Source organism: Nicotiana attenuata, chromosome 2 (assembly GCF_001879085.1).
Source record: "Nicotiana attenuata strain UT chromosome 2, NIATTr2, whole genome shotgun sequence".
Taxonomy (NCBI): Eukaryota; Viridiplantae; Streptophyta; class Magnoliopsida; order Solanales; family Solanaceae; genus Nicotiana; species Nicotiana attenuata.
Genome location: NC_031990.1, coordinates 57,914,395 through 57,924,734, shown reverse-complemented (window position 1 = coordinate 57,924,734; position 10,340 = coordinate 57,914,395). Strand labels below are relative to the sequence as shown.

The 10,340-nt window shown below is 36.8% G+C and overlaps 1 protein-coding gene across 3 annotated transcripts; it reads left to right on the top strand.

The window, feature by feature from the left end:
* Nucleotides 959-9,751, top strand: LOC109211003 (kinesin-like protein KIN-8B). 3 transcript variants are annotated; one of them, XM_019374509.1, is made up of 17 exons: nt 959-1,500; nt 1,606-1,677; nt 1,858-1,974; nt 2,099-2,187; nt 2,879-3,023; nt 3,110-3,205; nt 3,707-3,798; nt 4,145-4,246; nt 4,332-4,478; nt 4,553-4,703; nt 5,987-6,049; nt 6,132-6,368; nt 6,807-6,911; nt 6,992-7,105; nt 7,365-7,958; nt 8,161-9,209; nt 9,328-9,751. In XM_019374509.1, exons 1-16 carry the CDS (start codon nt 1,453-1,455, stop codon nt 8,452-8,454), a joined length of 2,466 nt encoding a protein of 821 aa, XP_019230054.1. In that variant the 5' UTR covers nt 959-1,452; the 3' UTR covers nt 8,455-9,209; nt 9,328-9,751. The 3 variants fall into 3 exon arrangements, with proteins under 3 accessions (XP_019230054.1, XP_019230049.1, XP_019230041.1); XM_019374504.1 differs by having other exon boundaries at nt 8,161-9,258; nt 9,350-9,751; XM_019374496.1 differs by having other exon boundaries at nt 8,161-9,258.

Genomic DNA, 10,340 nt, shown 5'->3' with positions numbered 1-10,340 from the left:
GTATAATCAGTTAGATCCAAAATTTTCTCTTCATAGTCCCTCTTATTTTTGTCTTTCGTTATGTTCTGGGACCAGTAAGTCAGTGATCCTCATTAAAGATGTACCTTCCGACCCCACTTCTTAATTACACTTGCATCCTGTTCTTTCTGGTAAAACGTATTCAACTTTTACATTTTGATAAACTAGACAACCAATCTGCTTCTTTGTGTAGACTGTAGGACAATGTATTAGTAACGAGTAGAGTACTTTTGTGGATTTAAAAAAAGTATATGTATCGCAGTCTTAACGAGATTCCTCTGATTTAAAATAAATACCACTCAGTAATTACAATTTGGATCTAACAGTTACGATTTTACTATAGTCTTTGATCTCTTTTTGCAGTTGTGGCTCGCACGCCTTCCCCTTGTTTTAAAAAAATATAAGAAATCTATCAGACTTGAGTGAATCAGTGTGTAAAATTTGAAGCTAAAAGCTGGTGGGTCTAAATTCAAATATTCTCAAACTTCAAAAAGGTTCTCATCATTTTATAATCAGAAACTTTTTTTGCGAAACTCAAAAAAGTCTATGTCCACGCATAATTCCAAAAAGTAAATACTTTACTGTAAAAGAAGTAATCGTAGAACTTTGTTGTATTATCTTTTCAGCCAACAAAATTCCAAAAATACCCTGTCTGTCTCAACCAAACACAACATGATGTAACGATCAAGGGTCACTATCGTTAACTAAATTGGAGGATAGGATTTTTCCTCCCCCATCCACCCTGAAGGTAAATCCCATAACCATATTTAATGATATCAGCAACATTTAAACAGTAATAATAAAAATAAAGGATGGTATATGTCAACACGAAACTATTTTTAGATTTGTAATTGAATACGTTTTCTTTATAAAAGTTTAAACGTGTAATAAATTAATTTGTTCACACATTAGTATTTTGAATTTAAAATTGTAATTTAATATTTGGCGTGGGGGGTCACCTTCTGTTTCCTAAAAATTAAATTTACTGTTTCAAATGAAATATGTAACGAATTTCGGGAGAGTAACAAACATTGATATCTCAATGGAAATGGCGGTGTACCTGAATCTTCATTTCTTTAATCTCGGGGAAACCCCCTCCTATTTTCCTTTCTGATCTTCCTTCTCAATCATCCGTCTATACTCAGACATATATTACACACTTTTCCCGTTCGGTTCTCGAGAGATTTTCATTTCCCTAAATCTGGCTGTTCGCCGGTCGTTTTTTATGTTTGAATGAGCAGCGGTTACCGATTTTGCTGCTATTTGTATTTGACTGTCTTTGATTGTTAGTAGTAGTAATTTCTGTGTACTACAAGTAGTGGTTCATCGTCCGAATTCAAATTAGAAATAGGTTTGAAAATTGAAAAGGCGTCTTGTTAGGCTTGTGTAATACTCAAAGCTTTGATGAAGCTTTGAGGCAAATGTTCGCTAAATATGCCAAGCATTAGAGCTCCAGCTACAAGGAAAGCCACTACCCTTACGGTAACCTTTTTATTTTGAAAACTGCTTTACTATAACAGGCTTTGAATCGTTAGCTAGAACTGTTGATGTGTATTTTGCTTAGGTGTATTATTCTGATGGATGTAGGTAGCGGTGAAATGTAGGCCACTGACGGAGAGAGAAGGAGGTCGTGATATAGTTAGAGTAAACAATGATAAGGTAGTTTTGTGTATTCACTTACTCTCGAATCATTTTCTACTGTTCTAGCTAAAAGACACAGTGATTTTCTTTGAAACATGATTATTGTAGAAACTCCTATGTTATATATTTATTCGTTGTGGATTTGATTGATTTACCTGAGAGTCTTTTGGTAATTCGTGACAACAATGCTGAATGTAGGAGGTTGTTGTATTGGATCCTGACCTGTCAAAGGATTACTTAGATCGCATACAGAACCGTAGCAAAGAACGAAGATATGCTTTTGATTACGCATTTGGACCTAAATCCACAAATTTGGCAAGTGTTTGTTTTTATCCTTGTTATTTCTCTTTTCTATATTTTGGCTACTTATGGATGATGCCAGTTTACATGCCTTTGCATTTGATGTCGTTAATTAAAATCTGATGCTATAAAAACTCAGGGCGTCTATGAGAGAAGTATTCAGTCTACAATTGCTGGGGTCATTCAAGGCCTGAATGCAACTGTCTTTGCTTATGGTTCAACAGGCAGGTATATACAACATTGGATGAAGAAAATTTGAATCTTCGTGATTAATTTCCTGGTCGGGATATAGGCCATAGACATGCTTGTGGTATGAAATTTTTAAAAATTGATCATTGAAATTAAGTATGTGTTAGCTTCAACTACCACCAGTCTGATCTTCCTTCAACAATATGGTGAGTGGGGCTAAAGTTGAGATGCAAAATGCTATGGCAATGATGATTTTGAATCCTAGGAGAAACTTGATAGTTTAATAACAATGGGAGATTGGTGCAGAGCAAAGAAATTAAATGAAAAGCAGAGATTGGTTAATAAAGGTTTTTATTGTTGTGATGTTGAAAGGAAATTATATTGAGTTACTTTTAGCATATCAACAATCTTAAACAAGTTATTCCTGTGTCTTCTTGGTGCTTGTCCCTTAATATACAATACTCTTTACTGATTTTAAGAAAAAACCCACCTTTTTTGGCTTTTAGGTGGACTAAAAAAAGCGTCACTAGTTGGGTTTATTTGAACATAGGGAAGTTATAAGCTCATCTGTTTTGGCTTGTTTTCTTCTTGTACTTTATCTTTTTATTTTTCCTATTCTAGTTGGAGAGCCTAGTTCCAGACCCCTGGGTATGTTGTTGTTGTAGTTGGAGAGCCTTGGAGTGCTTCCGCAAGATAATCTTAATATTAAAAAAAGTGTTTGTATTTTCAGCGGAAAAACATATACAATGGCTGGAACTAAAGACGACCCTGGACTTATGGTTCTGAGTCTTAACACGATATTCGATCTTATCAAGAATGACAAAAGTTCTGACGTGTTTCAAGTTACTTGCTCCTACCTTGAAGTCTACAATGAGGTTTGATGTCTTTTTCATGGTATAAGCAGTTATCGATTGAAGTGGTCCAGGCAATGCTTTTTGACGTCTAAATATGGTGAAAGCAGGTAATATATGACTTACTTGAGAAGTCATCAGGTCACTTGGAGCTCAGAGAGGACCCAGAGCAAGGAATTGTGGTTGCTGGCCTTAGATGTATCAAGGTTCGTCTATATTTTAATACTTTATCTTTTTCCAGAGACTGCTACATTTTGGATCGTCATACTTAGCATCTGTTGTCAAGGTCTTTTTTCCCTCAATTAAAAGAACTCCCTCTAATTCAGTAGTTTTATGAAGTCCAATGGGTCTAGTTTCAGAACTTAAAGTGTTACAGCATATTTCATCATATTCTTTTCTTGGTGCCTTAGAGATGCTGTCCGCCAAGTCATTTAATACCCTAGTCCATAAAAGAATGTAACAACAATCTGCTTCATACTTCTTAACGCAAGTTTCCGTAGTTTTCCAGTTATTTTAAGTCCGACATGAGAAGATGTACTTCCTCCAGTTGTAATGCTCTCTGCATCTGTTGATTTGGTTATTTTGTCTTATCACATGCTTTTTGGCCTCATCCTTTCTTTAGATAATGACTATTTACTTTTAGTTACTTTTGCTCTAGTGATACAAGATCCTTGCCTGTTGTTCTTGACCCTGATACTTGTATTTAGGTTAATTCAGCTGATAAAATCCTTGAGCTCTTAACTTTGGGGAACAGCAGGCGAAAAACAGATAGCACAGAGGTCAATGAAACTTCATCACGGTGAGTAACATTGACTTCCTGTTAATGTTGTATCCTAGGTTCAGTAAAATCCTCTTTAGCTTTCTACAGCAAACTGAAATTTTTAATTTTCCTTCTCCTTTTTCGTGATTCCTTGGTAAAGAAGACTTAAACACAGACTTCTTATATCGCTGTAGTTCATAAAAACTGAAGCTTACCATTGTTTATCAGACATGAAACACCGACAATAATTACAGCTAAAAGAAAGGGTGGTGGTTCTTGATATTCTACTTTTTATTGGAAAAATCAAGGGGAATCTTCCACTAGCTCAATTTCTTGGTCATCTCACCTTGTTAATGATATGGAAATACTGATATTACCTGAGCAGCTCTCATGCAGTGTTGGAGATTACTGTGACTAGGAAACAGCGAGACAAATATTCTAATCAGGTTATAAGAGGAAAACTGGCACTTGTGGATCTTGCTGGAAGGTCTGCCCAATATTTCCTTCATTTTTCTTCTTTTCCTGCATGAGCAAAAGATTGGTGATAGTTATGTGCAAAACTTTTGACACAGTGAACGAGCTTCTGAAACAAATAGTGGAGGTCAAAAGTTGAGAGATGGCGCTAACATTAATCGATCTCTTCTTGCTTTGGCAAACTGCATAAATGCTCTGGGGAAACAACAGAAGAAGGGTCTGGCTTATGTTCCTTACCGCAATAGGTACTTGAATGGTTGTTATTGTGTTGTGAAATCTTTTACCTAATGTTAACTAATCTAGTTGATTCTTCTTGCAGTAAATTGACACGGATTCTGAAAGATGGTCTGAGTGGTAATTCTCAAACAATAATGATCGCTACCATATCACCAGCTGTCAGTCAGTATCACCATACTGTGAATACCTTAAAGTATGCTGACAGAGCAAAGGAAATTAAGACACACATTCAGGTTAGAGTCCAATATGATGTACTAGTGTAACAAAGGACAGTAGGACATTAGAGTCATACTAGAAGATCATCATTTTCTTTTGTGAATGTTCAATGCAGTACATAGTTAATGTTGAATCCTTTTTCTATTGTAGAGATCTTCCCATAGCAGAGGGAAAAGTATTCTTCATTGTTAATTATGTTTTAAGATGCAGAGATTTGGCACTTCGCAATAAAGAAGTAATATTATAGTAAACCTTGGATCGGAAATGGATGGCTGGAAGGTGGTGTAACAAGAAATGTAAAGTTGAATAGGTGATTAATCTGATGTTTTTGCAACGGAATAAATTCATTAAGATGGCTTGAGTGTATTAAAGAGGCCTTGCATTCCAGTATTGCAGAGAAGTGACAGTAACTGCAGTTAATAATGAGAATAGTGCAGGAAGAAGGACGGAGCTTATAAGAGAAGTTTTTAAAAGAATAAATTAAATTTTAGTCATTAATGGTTTGCCTGGTACTAGCTAGGTTAACTGTATCACCTGATTCATATACGAAAAGTTTTTAAAAGAAGGAATTAAAATTTATCCCCTAATGGTTGCCTGGTACTAGCTAGGTTAACTGTATCACCAGATTCATATAAGAAAAGTTTTTAAAAGAAGGAATTAAAATTTAGCCCTTAATGGTTGCCTGGTACTAGCAAGGTTTAACCATATCACCAGATTCATGTACCTATCCTTCTGGTGAAGGGACAACTAAGGTTGTGGTAAGGTATAGAAGTTGCGCATGGTTGACTTCCTTTTAAATCTACTTTGTTCTTTTGTGATCTTTGGGTAAGCTCATTGCCATTTGCCTACTGGTATGACCCAATACTCTCTGTGTGACCTATGGTTAAGCGTTGACATCCAATTGAAAGTCTTCTATTTGCTTTTGTCCCAGTAACTACTCTAAGGATAATGACTGAATTGTTTTATTCATGAGCCTATTGCTGATCGCCATGCTGAATTGGGCATTATAGAATGCAATTCAGGGTGCATAGTACTTGGTTCAGTCTGGTTTCAACTTGGAATTTGTTGTATTGATCCGCATATTCTGTATACTAATTTATACTTTTGGCTTTGCTCATAGATTTTCTATGCAATGTGATTTTTGTTGCCCTTCCAAATTATGTCATATCCTCTGCAGCTGTTTTCCTGTTTCATTGCCTTGGAAAAATTGATCTGTCATGTTTGAGTTATCTTCACAATTTAGTACAAATTCCAGTAGGTGTTGCTCATCAGTTCTGATCTGCATTGTTATGCTCTTCAGAAAAATATTGGCACAATCAATACTCATGTTTCAGACTACCAACGGATGATCGATAGCCTTCAAGTAAGCAAGTTGACATTTTCTTAACATGTTTACTGGACGTTACAAAATCATGCATGTTTAGAAGAGCTGCTTTTCCTTGTAGAATGAGGTCAGCCATTTGAGGAAGGAATTAGCTGACAAAGAAACACAACTAAGTGCCAAGCCTACTGAAAAAGCCTCAGACGACGAGCTTTCTTGGTTGGACACATTGAGCCATGAAACCAGTGAAAATGTTCAGGAGAGGATAAATTTACAGAAGGCTTTGTTTGAGATAGAGGAGATGAACATTAGCAACCGTAATGAACTCCAAAATCTTGATGATGCAATTGCGAAACAACAGGTTATGCATCATTCTGTGGACCATCTATTTCCCAAACATCTATATGCTTCTGTCTGGCACTTAACATTTGTTAACCAAGCATTTACCTATCTTGCACACTAAGATTTGTATCTTTAGTAGATCAGTTGCTCCAATTTCTTAATAAGTTTCTACTTAATGTCTAGTACTCCCTACGGTATGAATGCACTACTACTGTTTGGAGGATCATTTCCCTAATGTCAGTTAACTCTGATCTTGAAAGTGGAGCACTTAGTCTTTTGCTTCTATTTCATTCCTTTATTTCTTGTCTGATCCAAAGTGCTTTTGAATTTTTATCTTCAATCATTAAAGATCGCTAACAATGTCTTGTCTTTCTCTTTCTGCATGACCTTAAATCGCTTGAAGATATCGTATTAAATTGTTCAAGAATTTCTTATTGGATATTTCCTTATTTTTCAGGCTATTGAAAAGGATGGGGCAGTTGTCCGGGCTCTTAGATCAAGGCGCCAAGTCATTCTTGATAATATTCGTGACAATGATGAGCTCAGTAACAATTATCTGAAGGTGGCTAAGTACTGCTGATGTAGGTTTTATCCTGATCTCTGTTTTTCTTCTTAACACATCAGGAGTTCTAAATCGTGCAGGAAATTGAAGCAAATGAGAAGCGAAGGTGTGAACTCCAAGCTATGATTGATGAAGCCATTAGCAGCAATGGAAACAAGACTTACTTGAGAGTTCTGAGTCAATATAGGCTACTGGTAAACGCATATTATAATTTTTAAACATTTAGTTTAATCCCACCAAAGAAGATATATTAATCATCCAGTTCTCTTTCCACCACAAGATGCACTATGTTCTTTGCATTTTTTCTGTTCATACTTCCACTCATTGGATTGCTACCTCTGTGCTGGCAAGCCCAATGAGAACAAAACAATTATGCAGAAAATCGCTTATCGTAATTTTGACTGAAAATTGATGTATTATTTGTACCTCACCTTTTTACTGTAATAAATGTAGGGAATTGCTAATACTGAACTTCAGTTTGAAATAGCGATGAGAGATCAAATAATCCACAATCAAAGGGAAGCACAAAAGAATCTGTGGAATTTGCTCCTAAGTTTAGGCCTTGATGAAAAGCAGATAACAGATCTTGCCCTTAAACAAGGAATAACTATTGAAGACTGGACAATGACTGCCCAAATTCAATTATCTGATAGAAGACAGTCACCAAACACAGGAGATGGAACATGTACTACCTTATCTTCTTCTCCCCCAAGTTTTCAACTTGGTGCCAGCTTGCCACTTGATCAATACTTCTGTCCTAGGCCAACTTCCCTGGGAAATCAGAGACTACCACATATCCATTGCAGGGACGAAGATCACAGTTCTAATTATTTGTATGACTACTCTCCATCAGAAAATACAGAGCTAAACGAAGATGAAAGTTTGTTTAGAGATGGGATTTCTTCACTTAATGGAGTTCCTGATAGGCATCAACTTGAATTTTGCAGTTCATATCCGCCAACATTAAACCAATTTTCTTCATGCAGTGAAAGTAGCATGTCAATGACACCTTCCCATGTGAACCTCAGGAAGCAGCAGCAGCAACAGGTATTATTTCAAACCAATCATTCTGCATTCTGGATGCTCCTGTATTGAGAACTACAGACCATCTTTGTTCAGAAATGCAACCGTCTGTCTCTGTCTCTTCTCCCCATGTTTGTGTATTTTAGCTACTGTGCCTCTCAACGTTCTTTTCTCCTATTTCTATTCTGGCTTATACATTTATTAAACTCATGTATCTCGCTCATAGGATATCCGATCAAGCTCTATGAGGCAGCAAATACACCCAAGCTACCATGCTAAAATCAGTAGCAATGATTACCTTCACCATGGAAGGACGATGGTTCGCAGGGTATCAAGCGGAGGTCGGTTTCACAGTAGCTCCTTAACCCAGAACTTTGCCTCGCTCAACTCTAATCATGTATTCCCAAAATTTGGGCAATTTAACCTGCAAGATGTGCAGGTTCTTCCTTCCTATGATACAACCAAGCAAGTTTCATTTAGTTCCAATAGCCTCGAAGCTCAGCCACCAAGATTTGTTTAAACCTTCTATTCTTTCATTTGATTCCTTTTTCAGTTTGTCCCTCCAATTGTACATATTATAGGTAGTGTTAAAGATTTTATAGCCATTTAGTGGATCCAGTAGTTGGCATAGATATTCAATTCATTCGACTCTTTGTAAGGAAGTAAACAATGTAGTTCCTGATAGAGAAAAAGAAAAGAAGAAAAGTAAAGAATGTAGTTCTGGTGCTGCTGTGCATACTGCAATAGTGTAAAATATTTGGAAGTTGCTGGCACTTGATGAAACAGTTCAATGTCGCTGAGTTCCAATTTTCTGCAAGGCTCTTGGAGAATTCCTGATGACTTGGTAAACAGTTGCTGGTTTTGAGTTCTGCTCTTGGAGAATTCCTGATGACTTGAAAGGTCCTGCTTAGCAGATGATAGCCTGAAGAACAGCTTTTATTCACCAAAGTTTAAGGTGTCGTCTAATAGTTAAATCACTAGTGTCCGTCGTTAAAATTCTAGTTTGTTAGCTTACTTGTACTATTGTGGTACTTCCATGCTGATGCGGGTTCCAATTCCCCTTTTAACTCTAATCCTACTATTGTCATAACAAAGAAAAAATATGCGTTTTTCACTCTAGAAACACAAGTATTTTCTTTTTAGACGAAGATGACGTGCACACGGATGCTGGTCACCTAGTGGGATCCCCGGAAACGTAGTCCAAGGTTCAAATAAGTACATGCGCCGGGGCGTGAGAGAGAAGGAGGTGGGGTGTCATATTACCAAAACTCAAAAGTAAGGTGTTTCAAAAAGAATCAGATAGCACCTTTTTAAATATATGCAGGTATAATTCTCCTTTCTGTTTCTGTTCTTTTTTCATTTAATTATTTTTAAAATGCTTTTATATATGTAGGAGTGTATACGATCGAAATCAGGTACGCCCAATTTTCCGGGCTTGAATGGTCGCCTAAAGCCCGAGTTTAGGTAAGATCGAGTTCGAGCTCGATGGACCAAACTCGAGCTCGAAGACAGAGTGCAAGACCCGAGGATCAAAGTGCGCAATGAGTATCGAAGCCGAGTATGCTATCCTCGAGATAATGCTGTTACGGATTTGTAACAAAATGAGCAAGATTCCTTCCACGTCCCCAAGATCATGGTGTAAATCCCGGAATATATTTGTTCGAATCCGTACTAGGGGGTTAGACAGCTGTCCCAATAAGATTCTTTACTGTAAATAGAAATGCACCTTATTTAGGGTTCCCCTATTATATAAAAGGGCCTCCAATCATTTGTAAACATCATCAATCATTGGCAAAGAACATACTCTCTTATTTTCTCGCTCATTGTTTATCAGAATTATCCTTTAGCTTTATTATTCTTACTTTATTGTTCTTGATCCATCTCGAGGTCACTTTGGCTCGAGGTCGAGACTGGCCTACATTTCTGGTTTGGTTTTATTTGTTCCTTTCATTTACACTTCAGATTAATTGGTTATTAATTAGTATTGAACTAAATCACGTATCTTTAAAACCATAAATCAAATTTAATTATTACTCGTATTTTCGAGGTAAACAGTTTGGCATCCACCATGGGGCTAAAGATAATAGTGATTATTTCACTACTAATTCTGACAACACACGTTATTTTCACACTTGTTCTTGTGAAGAAATTTTGTTCTCAAGATTAAACATGTCAAACTCGCAAAAACACACCTGTTCACGACAACGAAGGTCTTGGATTTCATGGGAAAAAAAATAATGTAGGGGTCGGTGTACCACCAATAAACCCTGGGGAAATGCCAAATGTGGAACCAGTTGATATTAGTTCACACATTGCTTTGAATACATATTTAGGCGCAGAGCCCGGAGGAAGTGTACGCAGGGAAGCCCGATCTGGGGGCCAAGGAACACAGGGTATAGGAGATGG

What these genes read in the sequence shown, in the direction of transcription:
- LOC109211003 (XM_019374509.1), top strand. Translation starts at nt 1,453, where the DNA reads ATGCCAAGCATTAGAGCTCCAGCTACAAGGAAAGCCACTACCCTTACG. An exon ending in GCTTATGGTTCAACAGGCAG is followed by an intron (nt 2,188 to 2,878) that starts GTATATACAACA and finishes TTGTATTTTCAG; the next exon opens with CGGAAAAACATATACAATGG. An exon ending in GGATGATCGATAGCCTTCAA is followed by an intron (nt 6,050 to 6,131) that starts GTAAGCAAGTTG and finishes TTTTCCTTGTAG; the next exon opens with AATGAGGTCAGCCATTTGAG.